The 23,316-nt window shown below is 39.2% G+C and overlaps 1 protein-coding gene across 1 annotated transcript in view; it reads left to right on the top strand.

Annotated features, from left to right (window-relative positions):
* The window catches only part of CPA6 (carboxypeptidase A6), a 386,652-nt gene that overhangs the window by 222,777 nt on the left and 140,559 nt on the right, over positions 1 to 23,316 (top strand). The window contains exons 3-4 of the mRNA XM_053715100.1: positions 20,531 to 20,655; positions 21,876 to 21,990. Of these exons, the coding sequence (XP_053571075.1) occupies positions 20,531 to 20,655; positions 21,876 to 21,990 (240 nt within the window). The remainder of the gene's footprint in view (positions 1 to 20,530; positions 20,656 to 21,875; positions 21,991 to 23,316) is intronic.

Raw genomic sequence — 23,316 nt, 5'->3', positions numbered from 1 at the left:
AAGTTGCCTGTAAAATAAATATTAATCCTAAAATAGCTACAATATAATTATAATTTATATTGTAGCTATATTAGGGTTTATTTTACAGGTAAGTATTTAGCTTTAAATAGGAATAATTTATTATTAAGAGTTAATTTATTTCGTTAGATTTAAATTATATTTAATTTAGGGGGGTGTTAGTGTTAGGGTTAGACTTAGCTTTAGGGGTTAAAAAATTTATTATAGTAGCGGTGAGCTCCGGTCGGCAGATTAGGGGTTAATGCTTGAAGTTAGGTGTCGGCGATGTTAGGGAGGGCAGATTAGGGGTTAATACTATTTATTATAGTGTTATTGAGGCGGGAGTGAGGCGGATTAGGGGTTAATAACTTTATTATAGTAGCGGTGAGGTCCGCTCGGCAGATTAGGGGTTAATAAGTGTAGGTAGGTGGCGGCGACGTTGGGGGGGGCAGATTAGGGGTTAATAAATATAATATAGGTGTCGGCGGTAATAGGGGCAGCAGATTAGGGGTACATAGGGATAACTTAGCTGGCGGCGGTGTACGGAGCGGCAGATTAGAGGTTAAAAAATTTAATAGAGTGGCAGCGATGTGGGGGGACCTCGGTTTAGGGGTACATAGGTAGTTTATGGGTGTTAGTGTACTTTAGAGCACAGTAGTTAAGAGCTTTATAAACCGGCGTTAGCCCAGAAAGCTCTTAACTCCTGGTTTTTTTCTGCGGCTGGAGTTTTGTCGTTAGATTTCTAACTCTCACTTCAGCCACGACTCTAAATACCGGCGTTAGAAAGATCCCATTGAAAAGATAGGATACGCAATTGACGTAAGGGGATCTGCGGTATGGAAAAGTCGCGGCTGCAAAGTGAGCGTTATACCCTTTCCTGACTGACTCCAAATACCAGAGGGCGGTAAAAACCAGCGTTAGGAGCCTCTAACGCTGGTTTTCACGGCTACCGCCCAACTCTAAATCTAGCCGTAAGAGAGAGAACAAAAATGTGCTCTATCCCATCCATATAAAGTCAAGAGGGGGCAGGGACGTCCAATCCACGAGAGATCGTAGATATTTTTGCATCATATTATGAAACTCTCTATGGTAGGAAGGTTGTAAGATCGGCGGAAACATATACCTCCACTACAAACTTTTTACGACAAGCTAAATTAAAAGTTATCAGTGCCACAGACATAGACACACTAAATGGTGAGATCTCAACTCAAGAGATCATTAATGTGCTGAAAGAGTTAAAGATAGGTAAGGCGGCAGGACCTGATGGTCTATCAAGTGAATATTATAAGTTATTTAAGATGACATTGATCCCACATATTAGGAAGTTCTGTAATGACATTATGACTGGAGAAGAGATCCCAACAGATATTCTCAGGGCCAAGATAGTAGTTATTCCCAAGCCAGGGAAGGACCCCACATTGTGTAAAAACTACAGACCGATTTCCCTGATCAACCAGGACATAAAAATCCTAACAAAAATTTTAGCCAATAGACTTAAGACGATACTCCCAAACATTATACATCCTGACCAGGTGGGGTTCATTCAGGGGAGAGAAGCCCCAGACAACATACGGAGAACCATTGATCTGATAGAACTCCTGAGGGAAACGGGAATGCCTTCTCTGCTCCTATCTCTGGATGCAGAGAAGGCGTTCGATAGGATAGATTGGACATATATGTTTGAAGTTCTACAGGCGTTTGTGTTTAAAGGAGAATTTCTACAAGCAGTTAAGGGAATCTATTCCACACCAACAGCCACAATAAGTGCAGCAGGGTATCAGTCTAGATCCATACAGATATTAAACGGTACGCGACAGGGCTGCCCATTATCCCCACTCCTGTTTGCGTTATGTATTGAACCGCTGGCGTCCTGTATTAGAAGGTCCAAGGAGGTTAAGGGAGTAAAAATAGGGAAATCAGAATATAAGCTGTCGTTATTTGCCGACGATATCTTACTGACGCTAACTAAACCGCCTAATTCTTTGACGCACTTATATCAGATTCTGCGTGAGTTCTCCGAGATATCGGGATATAAGGTGAATTTAGATAAGTGTGAGGCTTTACGTTATCAATCCCCTCTCATACACAAAAACTTATAGAGGTTAATTTTGAAATTACATGGACCAAACACTCTTTACCTTACCTAGGAAATAGGATCTCAGATTCATTTGATAAATTATACAAATTAAACTACATTCCATTATACAAACAAATTAGAAAGGACATACAGAAGTGGAAGAAAGGTAGTTTCTCGTGGTTTGGTCGCCTATCAACCATTAAAATGAACATATTTCCTAGAATTTTATATTTATTTTGCGCATTACCAATTAAAATACCTCCCCTAGATTTGAAGAAACTACAGTCAGATCTCCAGTCCTTTTTAAGAGGGGACAGGAGAGCGAGAATAGCCTCCCAGGTGCTGGCTCGACATAGACAGCTTGGGGGAGTAGGGTTACCAAATTTAGCAGACTATTACCGTGCTTCAAGGATTGCACAAGCCACCCTTCTAAGTAAACAGTCACAGGATGTGATTTGGACAAAAATAGAGACAGAACTTTTTCGTAAAGAAGACTCAGATAGTATTTTATGGGACTCTGTTATGGGGAGTGAAGGTACCTTGAGTAAAATACCCACCATTAGGGACACGGTGGCCCTCTGGAAAGCAGCTACAAAAACTCAGGAGCTCATACCCACAAATACATGGATAACGCCCATCAGGTATATTGTGCCAAATGAGATACAGAAACAAATAGGAAAGTGGTCAAATAAAGGGTTATACAGAGTGGCAGACTTTATGACAAATAATAGCATTACCACGTTTAATAATTTGCAGGACGCCTTACACCCAGACAAATTACACTGGTATGTATACTTACAGATTTCCTCAGCCTTAGGTGACTACATTGTACACAACAAACAGCAACCAGGGACAAGTCTTGAGAAGATTTGTAGGTCGATAGATAGGGAAAAAGAAACGATTTCTAGACTTTATGTAGACATTCAAAGAAGCAAGATTAGAACCAAACTCAACATAGTATTAAAATGGGAAGACGACCTAGGACTCACCCTCCCGAAAGAAGATTGGTACCAAATTATGTATAAGTCCTGCAAGGGACTGCTAAGTGCTGATCTTCAGGAAAACACCTTTAAGACGACATTTAGATGGTATCTGACCCCGATAGGTACATCCCACTACTCAAATAGCAACACCAAATTTTGTTAACGGGGCTGCGGAGAGATAGGCTCTTATAAGCACATGTGGTGGGATTGTGTGGTAATAAAGGACATATGGCAAAAGTTAAATGAGTTACTAAGTAACACATTGTAGGAAAACATAACACTGACCATATTTCAGGCACTGCTGAATCAAGGTTTCTCGAAGTTTATACCAGCAATTAATAAATATATTAAAATACTATGCACAACTACCAGGATCTGTATAGCTAGGCATTGGAGGGAGGGTACTCCTACTTGGAAGGAAGTTTAGGATAAGATCCAAGATATATATATTATGTCAGAAGGAGCATCAAGAATTCAGGGTACGGAAGAACAGTTTCAGTCAATTTGGTTTTACTGGATTATGAATAGCTAATAAAGAAATTGATATAATAGTACAGGAAAATTATTATAGAATAGACGGATTGTCACATATAGAGAGACTCTAGGTTAATTAAGGGTTTGGAGCCGGTGTCCGAATAGAAGAAGATTATTTGATTTGGTTAGAGGAATTATGACCACACAGAGTTTATGATGTTTATTTGTTTATTTGTTAAAAAATGAAAATATTCCTAAGGTCTATAATGGATCACACACTGTTGACTAAATCTCAATTAGAAAGAAAAAAAAAAAAGAAAAAAAAAAAGATTACAGCTATAATACAGGGGTCCTTGGGATGTTAAATTGGGCTTTCTGCATCCTCTGATAGACCCTTTGGCAGCCGAAAGGTCGAGATCTTAGTTGGACACTATCTCAGAAATGTAATAAAAAGTGTGTATACATAAGTAATCAACGGAATGCACCACTGTATCGTTATAATTGAATCTATCTAAAATGCTGAAGCTGAAGTGGTGGTTGTTACTATTTGTGAGATGCATATGCCTTGTGGAACGAAATAAAAATTATTTTAACATAAAACAATGATCCGGTACAATGCTTTGGCTAAGAAACAGCATGGCTTATCTTACATCATCAACTGCTGAAAACAAACAACGTTCTGCATGCTTTTAACCTAAAAAGTAAGGCCTTGCCATTCACAACTGAAAAATCAAGAACAATACATTTTAGTAACAAGTTTTCCATTTTCTCAGAAAAAAATGTATTTACTTGCATTTTTGCAGCAGGTTATTTATTGCTGAATGCTTAGTTGAAGAAAATAAATATACAGAATTGTGTAATGTGTTCTTTGTAAACTTTTAGCACCAAGGACTTTATGCTGAATGAAATAACTAGAAATGAATGGATTTTTGAAATGGTGCAAATAAGGCCAAGTGCCGGTCAGAGCTGGAAATAGGTATATTCAAAGCTAGTACATATTTGTTCTAATTCCAAGGATGTTTCATGGTATTGATGAGTTTTCTTCATGTGTTTGTTCTAAATATTTGTTAAGAGAACTGTAAAAGGCTGACATCTACAGTAAGTAATACACCTTAAGAAAGAAAAAAAAAACACAACTAAGGACCAGATTACGAGTGGAGCGCTAACAGTTACGTGCGAGCGATAAGGGGTTCATTGCGGGTATTTGCACACGTCAGGTTTTTCGCTTGTATTACAAGTTAAAAGTAAACACGATTGCCGGGTTAACGTGTCCTCAAAGCTCTGGTTAACTGTTTCACAAAACAAAAAAGTGTTACAAAATACATCAAAAATACATTACAAAGTACAGTTAGACTCATAATAACAACTTCTAAAAAAAAAATATTTAAAAAAAAAATATTCCACAAAAAAGTTATAAGGGCTCAAATATATGAGGTCTCAGGTGTATCATAGAAATAAATACATATCTAAATATGGATATGTATGTAAACAATGTAATTCAGAGGTTTTCTGTGGGAAACACAAGCCTTCTGGCCTGTCTAGATTTGTTAATGAACTACACAATTAGTTATTTCCTCTATATGTTGTGCGTAGTGAAGGATTTTAAACTCACTTTTTGCCTCCCTCTAATTTTAAATGTTGTTGTATTTTGCCCAGAAATCAACTTCACCCAGCAGTGATTCAAACCTTCTCCCAGCTGATGAGTGGCAAACACCACGAAACAGGCTGTCCTGGGATGGTTCTAAATCACTGTACTAACCCCAGCTAAGCTTATAAGCTGTGTGAACAGCGATGCTTTTGCGTAAAGGGAGTCTGCCTAAAAGCAGACTTGAAGTAAAAAAGTGTGTCATTGTGAACCTCATTTGCATATCTTACCCAGAATCCTTTGCTGCATTGGAAACAATGTAATTCAGAGGTTTTCTGTGGGAAACACAAGCCTTCTGGCCTGTCTAAATTTGTTAATGAACTACACAATGAGTTATTTTCTCTATATTTTTTGCGTAGTGGAGGATTTTAACCCCTTAAGGACAAGGCCATTTTTAATTTCTTATCCTTAAGGACCAGAGCTATTTTTACATTTCTGTGGTGTTTGTGTTTAGCTGTAATTTTCCTCTTACTCATTTACTGTACCCGCACATATTATATACCGTTTTTCTCGCCATTAAATGGACTTTCTAAAGATACCATTATTTTCATAATATCTTATAATTTACTATAAAAAATTATAAAATATGATGAAAAAATTGAAAAAAACACACTTTTTCTAACTTTGACCCCCAAAATCTGCTACACTTCTACAACCACCAAACAACAACCGTGCTAAATAGTTTGCTAAATTTTGTCCTGAGTTTAGAAATACCCAATGTTAACATGTTCTTTGCTTTTTTTTTTGCAAGTTATAGGGCAATAAGTACAAGTAGCACTTTGCTATATCCAAACCATTTTTTTTTCAAAATTTGCATAAGTTACATTTTAACACTGATATCTGTCAGGAATCCCTGAATAACCCTTGACATGCATATATTTTTTTCTTAGACACCCCAAAGTATTGATCTAGGCCGATTTTGGTATATTTCATGTCACCTTTTCACCGCCAAAAGTGATCAAATAAAAAAAATTGTTCACTTGTTTACTAACTTTTTCACAAACTTTAGGTTTCTCACTGAAATTATTTACAAACAGCTTGTGCAATTATGGCACAGATGGTTGAAAATGCTTCTCTGGGAACCCCTTTGTTAAGAAATAGCAGACATTTATGGCTTTGGCATTACTTTTTGGTAATTAAAAGGCCACTAAATGCCGCTGTGCACCACACGTGTATTATGCCCAGCAGTGACAGGGTTAATTAGGTAGCTTTTAGGGAGCTTGAAGTGTTAATTTTAACTTTAGTGTAGAGATCAGCCTTCCAACTGACACATCCCACCCCCTGATCCCTCCCAAACAGCTCTCTTCCCTTTCCCCACCCCACAAATGTCCCCGCCAAAGTACTGGCAGAAAGTCTGCCAGTATAAAAAAAAAATTGTGTTTGTTTTAAAAAATTTTTTTATATATTTTCTGCAGTGTAGGATCCCCCCTTACCACCCAACCTCCCTGAGACCCCCAAACAGCTTTATAACCCTCCCCCCTCTCACTATTCGGTGCAATTTTGGGTACTGGCAGCTGTCTGCCAGTTTCCACTTTTCAAAATAATGTGCCTTTTTTATATAATTTTTAATTTTTCTGTAGTGTAGCTGCCCCCCTTAATATCCCCCTCAATAACCCCCTCCCCCAAATCCATTTTTTTAAACATAATTTCCCCCCTCCCTCTCTCAACACCCGCTCCCACCATGACTTGTATCATGCACATATTAGTTCAGATTGCTGGCGCACACGCCCCCCGCCCCCCCGGCTAGCCGGAAGTGATCCAGCAATGGGCAGCCCACCCGCCTCCCTGCAGCCCTCTCTGCATTGGTGTGCCGAAAAAAGTATTGCAGTGATGCCTCAATATCGAGGCATCACGGCAATACCTTGAAAGTGTCTGGAAGCAATCAGGATCACTTCTAGCTGCTTTAAACCCCTAACGACCTACAGGGTACGTCGTTGGTCTTTAAAGTCCAGTTTGTGTTTGACGTACCCTGTATGACGTGTGTCGTTAAGGGGTTAAACTCACTTTTTGCCTCCCTCTAATTTTAAATGTTGTTGTGTATAAATATATATATATATATATATGTACAGTATGTGCATTGGAGACCTTTGCAATTAAAGGGACATTAAACACTTTGAGATGGTAATATAAAATGATAAATTGTATATATAAAACAGCTCTGCAATATACTTTCATTATTTATTTTGCTCTCTTTGCCTGTAATTCCATTCTGAAATTGTGAGCTTTTCAGTTCCTGTTAGAAATGGAAGTGCAGAACACTGTTAAATCCAGCTCAACCATTGGCTGCACACTCTAGTGACCTATTTATAACTGTCTCTAATTGGCCACAGCAGAGAAGGTAACACAAGTTACAACATGGCAGCTCCCAGTGTTTTATAGACACTAAAACTTTACACTTATTTTGTCACTTTTTAAACAACTAATGAAACTTTAAAACATTCATCTACATGTTAGTCATGGACTAATCTTTTCTTTGAATGTATCATTCTATCTAGCATGTATTTAGTGTTTAATGTCCCTTTAAGTAGATGAAAATATGAAAAAGCATATTTATGCAATATTCATTTTTAATTCAATATTATACAAACACCACAAAGCCTAGGAAAGATCTATCTATCTATCTATCTATCTATCTATCTATCTATCTATCTATCTATCTATATATATCAAGTTGAAAAATACATACAGACTACTAATCAATTATGCCATCTTATGCCATGTTTGCATCTACAAAAACAATGTTCTTTGCCACAATGGGTTCAAGTTCATCTCTAACTCTAATTTTGTTTTAATTTAGCTTTTATTTTTTTTTGTCAAAATTAGTTCAGTTTAGGATTTATTGATTTATTACAGTAAGGAATATATATATATTATATATATGTACCATATAGCTATACCATTGTGCCTCATGCTAACTATGCCTCCACAGCACAAGCACCTAGAATACGAGTTTTGCGTTACGGTTTTAACGCTGAAAAAATGTCCATTTCAGTGTAAAAACAGTAACGCAGCCATTACGAGTCTTGTCAGTGTAACTATGCCGCAAGCATTTTAGCCTGTAACGCAACATCAATCCCGGACTCAAAAAATGACGTTTTTGTGTGGGATTTCCATAGCGCCGGTATTACAAGTTGTGTGGTGAGGCTAAAATGCTTGCGTTCCAGCCTATACCGACACGATCCATTCCGCTATCTGAAAGCAGTAGTTATGAGTTTTGCGCCACAATTTTTTTTCACAAAACTCATAACTAAACTGTTACAAAGTACACTAACACCCATAAACTATCTATTAACCCCTATTCCGCCTCCTCCTGCATCGCAAACACTATTTAAAACTCATTAACCCCTAATCTGCCGCTCCCGACATTGCTGCCACTAATAAAAGTTATCAACCCATATTCCACCCCTCCCCGACATCGCCATCACTATAATAAAGTTATTAACCCCTATTCCCCAACATCACCGACACTATAATAAAACTATTAACACCTATTCCCCCGCACCCCAACATCACCACCACTATAATAAAGTTATTAACCCCTATTCCCCCGCACCCCAACATCACCGACACTATGAGAAAACTATTAACTCCTATTCTGCCTCTCTCCGACACTATAATAAAGCTATTAACCCCTATTCCGCTGCTCCCCGACAAATTTAAAGAATCTAATTAGCCAATTGGAATGCAAGGGTACCGCCACATATAAAAGGGTTACCTGGCATTCAATCTTCAGTGGGCGGCTGGAGAACGCATGAAGAGGACCTCTGTGTCTCCTGGCTGATGATGAGGACCAATGTCGCCATTGCCGATGACCTCACTGCCGCGGTTTATTTTTCTCCATAGACTACAATGGGGAATGCGAAAATGCGATGGCGATTTCACTATCGCAGGTGTTTTTTTTTTCAAAAAAACTTTCTCCATTGATGTCTATGGGGGAATATGTGCATGCGCACGCCAAGTTAGAACTTGGTTTGTGTGCGGCATGCGCATAAAAATTAAGTTATTTTGAAACTTGTAATGGCATTTCAATGGACATTGTGAAAAAGCCACAATGCCCGCAGTGTTCACAACGGATTTGTCACGCGACTTGTATGTGTTTGTAAGCATAAAATTCACTTTTCTTTCTATTCCCACTATATTTACTGAGCTCTCTGAGTGATCTTTAAAACTTATAAAACCTTCAAGTTTTTGCCAGCAGAGGAAAATAAAAGATTATCTGCAAAAGTACAAGAAGATTTTAATGCATCTAGAAGCTTTTTGTAAGCTTCTTCATGTTTAGTTATTATGGACCAGTGAATAATAAAAAAGGGCAATCATTTTAATGCATATGCAGCAATAGGATGAGCATAGACGTGCAGAGCAGATTTCATTACGGTGTGCACCCAGAGATTTATTTAAGGTAACAAAATACGTGGAAAAAAGGACATTAATTTTCATCTATTATAATGAAAATAAAACTAAACAAAACTATGTTTAAGGGAAGAACTGTACTTAAAGATGCTCAACAAATATGACACAAAATACCAAGATTTCCTAGTAGAAATAACCAGTCACACAAAACAGTATAAACTGTTAACCAGAGAACTCAAACTCTCTACGTACGGACCTGAAGCAGTAGCTCCCAGTTCTGGCCACACATGCTGCAGTGCAGGAGACAGTAACTGCCAGGAGCACTAAGATATTGCCTCCTTCTGCTGCTAAAGCTGTTGACACCATGCTAAAAGTTGTGCACAAAATGGAGACTACCATCATTTAGTGCTCAAATTAAAGCACAATGGCAGCTACAGCAATGGCAGTGAGTTAATTCAGCCCTAGTCTAGCAGGCAGGTAGGGCCTACTCCAGGCCTTTCATGCCAGTGACCCACTATCCCTCTTGCTTCTGGGAGATCGAATAGAGAGGGGCTTGCAAGTATTAAAAGTTCCAAGTGTCCCTAGTTAACAGTGTTATACTTGGAAAATCACAATGTTGTGTCATTCAGCTTAGTCTAGTGTCAGCTGTATTAGTGTATAGGAAAAAAGTAAGAGTCCAGCACATTAACCCACCACACTGTGCTTGCTGCAGGGATAGAGACCAAATCCCAAAGTGAATCCAGAAAATGCAATGAAGCAGCAGCACCAGTTTCAAAGTCTTTATTCAGGACAAGAGAATAAAAAACACGACGTTGCGGGGCTCACCCCTTAATCATGATGCTTCATTGCATTTTCTTCATCGTCAGCTGTATTAGTGTGTGCCTGGGTACACCAGGCACACCCTGTGCGCATGCCTATGAGGATGATAAGCATAATAGAAATATACATAAGCTTAGAACCTCCGACGTCTAACCTTGTGGGAGATTAGATGGATAACAGACCTCCAATTACATATGCCTCTCTCAATGCATTATAAATGCCTTCTAAATGACAATTTCACCCTTAAAAAAGAAAAACATTTATGCATATGAGTCGGAATGGAGATGAGACTATACCTCTATACAGTGGGGAAAAAAGTAATCAATGTGCCTAAGACTGCAATACACTGTGTGACCAGGTGACATCTGGTCCCAACTAGATTACAGAAAATGTACTCTACACACTCTCCAAGATGCTGGATGGGATGCAGGGAGCTGAGGACCCCCCCTCCCCACATCTGATAGTCTGGCCCACTCCTTAAACCCTTCTGGACAAAAACCAGACAGCTTTGTAATAGCTTAGATTTCCCTTATATATCACATTCAAGTTTGGCGCTCTTGCACTTAGGCATCAGTAAACTTCCTAAACACAAGCAGTACTTGCTAATTTACATCCTTATCTTGACCAAACTTATGATAGCGAGGAACTGGAAAAAAGCTAACCCTTCTAAATCGCGAGGTGTAGTAGATTGTATTAATTATGTAAAATCATTTGAAGAAAATGTTTTTTGGTCCAAAGAGTCTCTTTTGCAGCGAGATTCCAATAAATAAAAATAAAACCATTCAATTAGAAATTAAAATCTAGCCCCCATCACCCCCCTCAACTGTTTATTCTCTCTCCCTCCCTCTCTTCTTCCTTTCATAATTAATAGGATGGAAGTAGGATATTACATAAGCTAACAACACCACAGAAAAGAGAACACTACTACCCCCTTGATCGGTGGCCTTCACAATTGCATAGCACCCAGTTGCATCATGTCCTATTTAAGCTGTTTCTCAGAGGTGAAATCTATCGGCTAGATTACGAGTTGTGCGTTAGGGTTAAAAAGCAGCGTTAAGAGGTCCTAACGCTGCTTTTTTACGCCCTATTACGGGTCTTGAAGGTTTAGAGTCAGCGCACACTTTTTTGGCCTTACCGCAAACCGACTTACGTAAACTTCGTAAAGTCTATTTTCAATGGGACTTCCATAGCGCCGGTATTATGAGTCTGTCCTGGGAGGCCAAAAAGTGAGTGGTACACCCTACCCCGTCAAGAGTCCTAACGCATTTAAAAGTCAGTAGTTAAGAGTTTTATGGTACAACGCCGTAACATAAAACTCATAACTAAAGTGCTAAAAAGTACACTAACACCCATAAACTACCTATTAACCCCTAAACCGAGGCCCTCCCGCATCGCAAACACATTTTTTAACCCCTAATCTGCTGCTCCGGACATCGCCGCAACTGTAATAAACATATTAACCCCTAAACCGCCGCACTCCCGCCTCGCAAACATTAGTTAAATATTATTAACCCCTAATCTGCCGTCCCTAACATCGCCGCCACCTACCTACATTTATTGACCCCTAATCAGCCAATCGGAATCTAAGGCGCGCCATCTTGGATGACGTCACTTAAAGGAACCGTCATTCAGTAAGAAGCCGTCGTTTGAAGAGGATGCTCCGCGCCAGATGTCTTGAAGATGGAGCCACTCCGCGTTTGATGGATGAAGATAGAAGATGCCGTCTGGATGAAGACTTCTACATGTCTGGAGGACCACTTCTCCCGGCTTGGATGAAGACTTCTCCCGGCTTCGTTGAGGACTTTGTCCCGGTTGGATGAAGACTTCTGCCGCTTCCTTGAGGATGGATGTCGGGTCTTCAGAACTGTAAGTCGATCTTCAGGGGGTTAGTGTTAGGTTTTTTTAAGGGTGTATTGGGTGGGTTTTATTTTTTAGATTAGGGTTTGGGCCAGAAAAAAGCTAACTGCCCTTTTAAGGGCAATGCCCATCCAAATGCCCTTTTCAGGGCAATGGGGAGCTTAGGTTTTTTTAGATAGTATTTTATTTGGGGGATTGGTTGTGTGGGTGGTGGGTTTTACTGTTGGGGGGGTTGTTTGTAATTTTTTTTACAGGTAAAAGAGCTAATTACTTTGGGGCAATGCCCCGCAAAAGGCCCTTTTAAGGGCTATTGGTAGTTTAGTTTAGGCTAGGGGGGTTTCTATTTTGGGGGGGCTTTTTTATTTTGATAGGGCTATTAGATTAGGTGTAATTAGTTTAAATATCTGTAATTTGTTTATTATTTTCTGTAATTTAGTGTTTGTTTGTTTTTGTACAAATTGTGCTAATTTAATTTAATTTAGGTAATTGTATTCAATTTAGTTAATTTATTTAATTATAGTGTAGTGTTAGGTGTTATTGTAACTTAGGTTAGGTTTTATTTTACAGGTACTTTTGTATTTATTTTAGCTAGGTAGTTATTAAATAGTTAATAACTATGTAATAACTATTCTACCTAGTTAAAATAAATACAAACTTGCCTGTAAAATAAAAATAAACCCTAAGCTAGTTACAATGTAACTATTAGTTATATTGTAGCTATCTTAGGGTTTATTTTATAGGTAAGTATTTAGTTTTAAATAGGAATAATTTAGTTAATTATAGTAATTTTATTTAGATGTATTTAAATTATATATAAGTTAGGGGGTGTTAGGGTTAGACAGGTTTAGGGGTTAATACATTTAGTATAGTGGCGGCGACGTTGGGGGCAGCAGATTAGGGGTTAATAAGTGTAGGTAGGTTGCAGCAATATTGGGGGCAGGAGATTAGGGGTTAATAAATATAATGTAGGTGGCGGCGATGTTGGGGGCAGCAGATTAGGGGTTCATAACTATAATGTAGGTGGCGGCGGTGTCCGGAGCGGCAGATTAGGGGTTAATAAGTGTAAGATTAGGGGTGTTTAGACTCGGGGTTTATGTGTTAGGTGTAAACATAAAATGTGTTTCCCCATAGGAATCAATAGGGAAATGCGTTACTGAGTTTTATGCTGCTTTTTGGCAGGTTTTAGACTTTTTTTCAGCCGGCTCTCCCCGTCGATTCCTATGGGGAAATTGTGCACGAGCACGTACGACCAGCTCACCGCTGACTTAAGCAGTGCTGGTATTGTAGTGCGGTAAGGAGCAAAATTTTGCTCAACGCTCACTTCTTGCCTTTTAACGCAGGGTTTGTAAAAACCCGTAATACCAGCGCTGTAGGTAAGTGAGCGGTGAGACAAAACTGCTCATTAGCACCGCACAGCTCATAATGAAAAACAGAATTTATGCTTACCTGATAAATTACTTTCTCCAACGGTGTGTCCGGTCCACGGCGTCATCCTTACTTGTGGGATATTCTCTTCCCCAACAGGAAATGGCAAAGAGTCCCAGCAAAGCTGGTCACATGATCCCTCCTAGGCTCCGCCCACCCCAGTCATTCGACCGACGGACAGGAGGAAATATATATAGGAGAAACCATATGATACCGTGGTGACTGTAGTTAGAGAAAATAATTCATCAGACCTGATTAAAAAACCAGGGCGGGCCGAGGACCGGACACACCGTTGGAGAAAGTAATTTATCAGGTAAGCATAAATTCTGTTTTCTCCAACATTGGTGTGTCCGGTCCACGGCGTCATCCTTACTTGTGGGAACCAATACCAAAGCTTTAGGACACGGATGAAGGGAGGGAGCAAATCAGGTCACCTAAATGGAAGGCACCACGGCTTGCAAAACCTTTCTCCCAAAAATAGCCTCCGAAGAAGCAAAAGTATCAAATTTGTAAAATTTGGCAAAAGTGTGCAGTGAAGACCAAGTCGCTGCCTTACATATCTGGTCAACAGAAGCCTCGTTCTTGAAGGCCCATGTGGAAGCCACAGCCCTAGTGGAGTGAGCTGTGATTCTTTCAGGAGGCTGCCGTCCGGCAGTCTCATAAGCCAATCGGATAATGCTTTTAAGCCAAAAGGAAAGAGAGGTAGAAGTCGCTTTTTGACCTCTCCTTTTACCAGAATAAACAACAAACAAGGAAGATGTTTGTCTGAAATCTTTAGTAGCCTCTAAATAGAATTTTAGAGCACGGACTACGTCCAAATTGTGTAACAAACGTTCCTTCTTTGAAACTGGATTCGGACACAAAGAAGGTACAACTATCTCCTGGTTAATATTTTTGTTGGAAACAACTTTCGGAAGAAAACCAGGCTTAGTACGCAAAACCACCTTATCTGCATGGAACACCAGATAGGGCGGAGAACACTGCAGAGCAGATAACTCTGAAACTCTTCTAGCAGAAGAAATTGCAACCAAAAACAAAACTTTCCAAGATAATAACTTAATATCTACGGAATGTAAGGGTTCAAACGGAACCCTTTGAAGAACTGAAAGAACTAGATTTAGACTCCAGGGAGGAGTCAAAGGTCTGTAAACAGGCTTGATCCTAACCAGAGCCTGAACAAATGCTTGAACATCTGGCACAGCTGCCAGTCTTTTGTGAAGTAAAACAGATAAAGCAGAGATCTGTCCCTTCAGAGAACTTGCAGATAATCCTTTCTCCAAACCTTCTTGTAGAAAGGATAGAATCTTAGGAATTTTTATCTTGTTCCATGGGAATCCTTTAGATTCACACCAACAGATATATTTTTTCCATATTTTATGGTAAATTTTTCTAGTTACAGGCTTTCTAGCCTGAATCAGAGTATCTAATACAGAATCTGAAAACCCACGCTTTGATAAAATCAAGCGTTCAATCTCCAAGCTGTCAGTTGGAGGGAAACCAGATTCGGATGTTCGAATGGACCCTGAACAAGAAGGTCCTGTCTCAAAGGTAGCTTCCATGGTGGAGCCGATGACATATTCACCAGGTCTGCATACCAAGTCCTGCGTGGCCACGCAGGAGCTATCAAGATCACCGAGGCCCTCTCCTGATTGATCCTGGCTACCAGCCTGGGGATGAGAGGAAACGGTGGGAATACATAAGCTAGGTTGAAGGTCCAAGGTGCTACTAGTGCATCTACTAGAGTCGCCTTGGGATCCCTGGATCTGGACCCGTAACAAGGAACCTTGAAGTTCTGACGAGAGGCCATCAGATCCATGTCTGGAATGCCCCATAATCGAGTTATTTGGGCAAAGATTTCCGGATGGAGTTCCCACTCCCCCGGATGGAATGTCTGATGACTCAGAAAATCCGCTTCCCAATTTTCCACTCCTGGGATGTGGATCGCAGACAAGTGGCAGGAGTGATCCTCCGCCCATTGAATTATCTTGGTCACTTCTTTCATCGCCAGGGAAGTCCTTGTTCCCCCCTGATGATTGATATATGCAACGGTCGTCATGTTGTCTGACTGAAACCTTATGAATTTGGCCTTTGCTAGTTGAGGCCAAGCTCTGAGAGCATTGAATATCGCTCTCAGTTCCAGAATGTTTATCGGGAGAAGAGACTCTTCCCGAGACCATAGACCCTGAGCTTTCAGGGATTCCCAGACCGCGCCCCAGCCCACTAGGCTGGCGTCGGTCGTGACAATGACCCACTCTGGTCTGCGGAAGCTCATTCCCTGTGACAGATTGTCCAGGGTCAGCCACCAACGGAGTGAATCTCTGGTCTTTTGATCTACTTGAATCGTCGGAGACAAGTCTGTATAATCCCCATTCCACTGTCTGAGAATGCACAGTTGTAATGGTCTTAGATGAATTCGTGCAAAAGGAACTATGTCCATTGTTGCAACCATCAATCCTATTACTTCCATGCACTGCGCTATGGAAGGACGAGGAACAGAATGAAGTACTTGACAAGAGCTTAGAAGTTTTGATTTTCTGACCTCTATCAGAAAAATCCTCATTTCTAAGGAATCTATTATTGTTCCCAAGAAGGGAACTCTTGTTGACGGGGACAGAGAACTTTTTTCTTTGTTCACCTTCCATCCGTGAGATCTGAGAAAGGCTAGGACGATGTCCGTATGAGCCTTTGCTTTTGACAGGGACGACGCTTGAATCAGGATGTCGTCCAAGTAAGGTACTACTGCAATGCCCCTTGGTCTTAGAACCGCTAGAAGGGACCCTAGTACCTTTGTGAAAATCCTTGGAGCAGTGGCTAATCCAAATGGAAGTGCCACAAACTGGTAATGCTTGTCCAGAAAAGCGAACCTTAGGAACTGATGATGTTCCTTGTGGATAGGAATATGTAGGTACGCATCCTTTAAATCCACGGTAGTCATAAATTGATTTTCCTGGATAGTAGGTAGGATCGTTCGAATAGTTTCCATTTTGAACGATGGTACCCTGAGAAATTTGTTTAGGATCTTTAGATCCAAAATTGGTCTGAATGTTCCCTCTTTTTTGGGAACTATTAACAAATTGGAATAAAATCCCATTCCTTGTTCTCTTATTGGAACTGGATGTATCACTCCCATCTTTAACAGGTCTTCTACACAATGTAAGAATGCCTGTCTCTTTATTTGGTTTGAAGATAATTGAGACCTGTGGAACCTTCCCCTTGGGGGTAGTTCCTTGAATTCCAGGAGATAACCTTGAGAAACTATTTCTAGCGCCCAAGGATCCTGAACATCTCTTGCCCAAGCCTGAGCAAAGAGAGAAAGTCTGCCCCCCACTAGATCCGGTCCCGGATCGGGGGCTATCCCTTCATGCTGTTTTGGTAGCAGTGGTAGGCTTCTTGGCCTGCTTACCCTTGTTCCAGCCTTGCATTGGTTTCCAGGCTGGTTTGGGTTGTGAAGTATTACCCTCTTGCTTAGAGGATACAGAATTAGAGACTGGTCCGTTTCTGCGAAAGGGATGAAAATTAGGCTTATTATTAGCCTTAAAAGACCTATCCTGTGGGAGGGCGTGGCCCTTTCCCCCAGTGATGTCTGAAATTATCTCTTTCAATCAGGTCCAAATAATGTTTTACCTTTGAAAGGAATGTTAAGCAATTTTGTCTTGGAAGACACATCCGCTGACCAAGACTTTAGCCAAAGCACTCTGCGCGCCACGACAGCAAACCCTGAATTTTTCGCCGCTAATCTAGCTAATTGCAAAGCGGCATCTAAAACAAAAGAGTTAGCCAATTTAAGTGCTTGAACTCTGTCCATAACCTCCTCATACGAAGATTCTTTACTGAGCGATTTTTCTAGTTCCTCGAACCAGAAACACGCTGCCGTAGTGACAGGAACAATGCATGAAATTGGTTGTAGAAGGTAACCTTGCTGTACAAAAATCTTTTTAAGCAAACCCTCTAATTTCTTATCCATAGGATCTTTGAAAGCACAACTATCTTCGATAGGAATAGTAGTGCGTTTGTTTAGAGTAGAAACCGCCCCCTCGACCTTGGGGACTGTCTGCCATAAGTCCTTTCTGGGGTCGACTATAGGAAATAATTTCTTAAATATAGGGGGGGGACAAAAGGTATGCCGGGCCTTTCCCACTCTTTATTTACTATGTCCGCCACCCGCTTGGGTATAGGAAAAGCGTCGGGGGGCACCGGAACCTCTAGGAACTTGTCCATCTTACATAATTTCTCTGGAATGACCAAATTGTCACAATCATCCAGAGTAGATAACACCTCCTTAAGCAGTGCGCGGAGATGTTCTAATTTAAATTTAAATGTCACAACATCAGGTTCAGCTTGATGAGAAATTTTTCCTGAATCTGAAATTTCTCCATCAGACAAAACCTCCCTCATGGCCCCTTGAGATTGGTGTGAGGGTATGTCAGAACAGTTATCATCAGCGTCCTCTTGCTCTTCAGTGTTTAAAACAGAGCAATCGCGCTTTCTCTGATAAGTAGGCATTTTGGATAAAAGATTTGCTATGGAGTTATCCATTACAGCCGTTAATTGTTGCATGGTAATAAGTATTGGCGCACTAGATGTACTAGGGGCCTCCTGTGTGGGCATAACTGGTGTAGACACAGTAGGGGATGATGTAGTATCATGTTTACTCCCCTCATTTGAGGAATCATCTTGGGCAATATCATTATCTGTTGCATTACTGTCCTTACTTTGTTTGGACACTATGGCACAATTATCACATAAATTTAAATGGGGAGACACATTGGCTTTCATACATATAGAACATAGCTTATCTGATGGTACAGACATGTTAAACAGGCTTAAACTTGTCAACAAAGTACAAAAAACGTTTTAAAATAAAACCGTTACTGTCACTTTAAATTTCAAACTGAAAACACTTTATTACTGAATATGTGAAAAAGTATGAAGGAATTGTTCAAAATTCACCAAAATTTCACCACAGTGTCTTAAAGCATTAAAAGTATTGCACCCTTAAATTAACGGAACCGGAGCCGTTTTTACATTTAACCCCTATACAGTCCCAGAATGAGGCTCTGTCTATAACTAGAAAGGCCCCCATCTGAAAAAGGTGTCCAACACAGTGCCTGCCGTTTTTCTAAATGTTCCCCAAGATTATAATACCAATAATTAGTTAGAATCTGCATAATATGCCTAGTAAAGCAAATGTTTTAGCCCAGAAAAATGTCTACCAGTTTTTAAGCCCTTTTTGAAGCCCTTTATTCTTTTATGTTTAACTAAGAAAATGGCTTACCGGTCCCCATGAGGGGAAATGACAGCCTTCCAGCATTACATGGTCTTGTTAGAAATATGGCTAGTCATACCTTAAGCAGAAAAGACTGCTAACTGTTTCCCCCAACTGAAGTTACTTCATCTCAACAGTCCTGTGTGGAAACAGCAATCGATTTTAGTTACTGTCTGCTAAAATCATCTTCCTCTTACAAACAGAAATCTTCCTCCTTTTCTGTTTCAGAGTAAATAGTACATACCAGCACTATTTTAAAATAACAAACACTTGATAGAAGAATAAAACTACATTTAAACACCAAAAAACTCTTAACCATCTCCGTGGAGATGTTGCCTGTGCAACGGCAAAGAGAATGACTGGGGTGGGCGGAGCCTAGGAGGGATCATGTGACCAGCTTTGCTGGGACTCTTTGCCATTTCCTGTTGGGGAAGAGAATATCCCACAAGTAAGGATGATGCCGTGGACCGGACACACCAATGTTGGAGAAAACTCATAATCTAGCGAATTGTTTGTATTGCTTGTCATTACTGTACTTGCATAATACGAAAGTTTTTTTACGGTATCATGCTTTTCTTTACTCTTATACAGTATATGTTTTGAGCATATTGTATTAGGTATAATTTACTTTCTAATATAGATATAAAATTAAAATACCCCACGCTCCGCTGCCCATTTCAAAGTTAAAATTTTCTGTGAGCTAAAGGGTTAAATTTTTGTTCAATCAGCACTCCAGCTACAATAAAAGGTCCCCGAAGGGGAGAGCGCTGATTGGACAACAACTGTTAATATCTATATTAAAAAGTAAGTTATAGTGCATCTTTGTTACAACTCATGAATTAAACTCCATCTAAAATGTCATTAACATTCCTTATCTGATTTTATATATACATGTTTAAAGATGTATACGATTATGTATGTCTATGTTAAAGCGTGGGTTTTTTTTCTAGCACCTAAGATCTCATATCTTTGAGCCTTTATACCTTTTGTGTGCATTTTTTTTTTTAAATTTGTATTAGATATGTATAGTGTTATTATGAGTGTAACTGTACTTTGTAATGTATTTTTGACGTGTTTTGTGCAACTTTTATGTTTTGCAAAACAGTTAACCAGAGCTCTGAAGCTGCGGTAATGATTCTAGCGTAAATTGGGATTGCGCTCACACAGTAGCGTTTACTTTCAACTTCTAATATGAGCGGTAGGCCCAATGAGCACAAAAACCCTTGTGATATACCCCTTATAGATCGGGAGCAACCGTTTGCGCTCCACTCATAATCTAGCCCATAGTATTTCAGGGTTGATAGTGATAAAATGAATGAGAGCATTTTTTTACTAAACTGGCCCTTTAATAAATGGTCAGGTTTTAGTGCAATAGTTAGGTGTGCAGTGCTCTACATGTTCTGATTAACAACTTTAAAAATAAGAAAATAACAAGATAAAAGTCAAAATAAAACTCAAGCTAAGCCATTATCACCCATCCTTGTTTTATTTAAATTTTGTGGCAAAATTAACTAGATAAAGAAGTTAAAACCACACAATTTACATGCAAAATAGGTGAAAAGTGAAGGTATAAAATAGATTTTTGGGACTACGAATATTACATGAATATGAATTACAGGTTGGTTCCTGCACTACAGGTGGACTTATGGAAGCCCAACAGTATCAGCTCCATATTGAAAGACACTGTGACCGATGTGCATACATCTAGCAACAGTTCCCGTACCTTGCTTGACTACTTGAGGAAAGCCAACATTAAGCACAAGTAAGAGAACACTGCAAAATATTTTTAATGTTTAATTGCATATTGGTGGTCTTCATAAGAATCTTGTGTATCTAAATAGGACATAAAAAGGTGTTTTTTTAAATGCTCTTTTCCTGTGTTTAACCCCTGCAGCAATATATGTATTTGTAAAGGTAGTTTTTAGTACAATTTTGTGAATTCACTGATTACCACAACACTACACTTGTACAAAAGCTCAGGGTTTGAAATTCAGATTACAGATAATGCAGCCTTAAAATACCCAGCTCATACTAATATAAACCACTGCTGCCACCACTTAAAGATAGAGAAGCTTTGGGTGCTGCTCCCACCTTCCATGAACGACAGCCCCAATTCTGAAAGACTCATCCAAGGTTCAATCATCTACTGTGATCCATTTTTGGACTTCCAAAGATGGGATCCCCATCACACAGATTACCGCCCATGTACTCACCAGTCTGGATCTTTATTCCAGCAGAGATCCCCTATTGGACCTCCACAGATGGGATCCCCATTACACAGATTACCGCCCATGTACTCACCAGCCTGAATCTTTGTTCCAGCAGAGATCCCTTATTGGACTTCCACAGATGGGATCCCCCATCACAAAGATTACTGCACCCCATGTACTCACCAGACTGAATCTTTGTTCCAGCATCAAAATTCTTTTTTCAGTCTTAATTGAAATCACAAAAAAAGGGTTCTTTGTTGATTTATGGATACATGCTTTACATGCTGGACATTTAGTGTAACCAAAACATTAGTTTGATACCTACCTTCTACAGCTCTAGATTTTTGTAAAGATACATGATTGGTTACTTACTAGACATGCATTTTAACACTGATTAGTTAATAACTAAACAAGTAAAAACTATGTAGAAATTACTGTACACTCTCAGATGAGAAGAAAGTTACCACGAGTGACCGTTTTAGGAGGTGGGCTTTAATCAAGGAAATTAAACAGTGTTTTACAGGAGGATATAAGGAACATTAGCTTCAACAGACTAAATAAAGTCTGGAATAAAACTATGATGTAATGTCTAAATAAATATGTATATTGTGGTTAAGGGCCCTTGTGTGAGAGGGTAACTAATGTGTATTATTAAATTTAATAAAATTGTTATTTGCTGTAATATGAAAAACTACATATAATTATGAAAGCAGAATTTGTATATGCAACAGAATTTTTTATTTTTATTTATATCAGTTTTTGTTTTCTCCAGGATCCTTGTAAATAATGTGCAGAAGTTGCTTGATATGCAGAATTCTTCTAGACCAACTAGACATCGAAGGTCATTGTCAAGATATAATTATGAACAGTATCATTCATTAGATGAGGTATGTTCACTTGTATTTGGCAGCTGACCAGCATCATTACTAATAAGAATTCCAGATAAGAGTTGATCAACCATGTAGCAGTGAAACAGTTAATGCTTAAAGATTGCTTGGCTATATAAGAATAGCTATTAGCAGCCGAAAAAGTGACATGCTTATTCTAATTTATAGATGACTAATCGGGCCATATATTGGATATCACAATCACTTCTGTAAACTGTATCTTCAGAATCAAATATATTAATTAGAAGCTGTTTAAATGAGGGGTAATATAGTGGTAAGTGGTGTAAAAGTAAAGACTACATACATACATACTGTACATACATACATACATACTGTACATACATACTCTACATACATACATACATACTGTACATACATAATACATACTGTACATACATACATACTGTACATACATACTCTACATACATACTGTACATACATACTATACATACTGTATATACATACATACACACAAAACTTAGTGGTAGGGAGAGAGGTTATATTATAGGAAGGGACATAAAAGTGTAAAATCAAAATACTCTGATATTTTATTGCTTGCATCTAACTACTGCAAATGTGTTAAATCAGCTGTAAAGCGTCAATGCACTAATGGGAGCTAGCTTAACACAACTTATGAGTCAATGACAAGAGGCATGTGAGCAGCCACCAATCCTCAGCTAGCTCCCATTAGTGCATTACTGCTCCTGATCAAACCTTTTCAACAAAGGATACCAAGAGAATTAATTCCATTTGATAATAAATACATTGAAAAATTCTCATAAAAGTGTATGTTCGGTCTGAGCCATGAAAGTTTTATTTTGATTTGCATGTCCCTTTAAGCTAAAGCTGTGGATGAACATTTGTTTAATAAAAAGAGCAACACCAAAACAAAGAATTACATACTCAAATTAGAGATAGATTGGACTTGTAGAACAAATGTGCTGTCAAAATATGTATTGCTATGTTTAATGTAGAAAACGGGTAAAAACACAATTTATGCTTACCTGATAAATTTATTTCTCTTGTGGTGTATCCAGTCCACGGATCATCCATTACTTGTGGGATATTCTCATTCCCAACAGAAAGTTGCAAGAGGACACCCACAGCAGAGCTGTAATATAGCTCCTCCCCTAACTGTCATAGCCAGTCATTCGACCGAAAACAAGCCGAGAAAGGAGGAACCATAGGGTGTAGTGGTTACTGTAGTTTAAATTTAAAAATTACCTGCCTTAAAATGACAGGGCGGGCCGTGGACTGGATACACCACAAGAGAAATAAATTTATCAGGTAAGCATAAATTGTGTTTTCTCTTGTAAGGTGTATCCA

The sequence above is a fragment of the Bombina bombina genome, chromosome 5 (assembly GCF_027579735.1).
Source record: "Bombina bombina isolate aBomBom1 chromosome 5, aBomBom1.pri, whole genome shotgun sequence".
Lineage (NCBI taxonomy): Eukaryota > Metazoa > Chordata > Amphibia > Anura > Bombinatoridae > Bombina > Bombina bombina.
The sequence above is the reverse complement of the archived record's forward strand: the minus strand, read 5'-3'. Positions and strand labels throughout refer to the sequence as shown.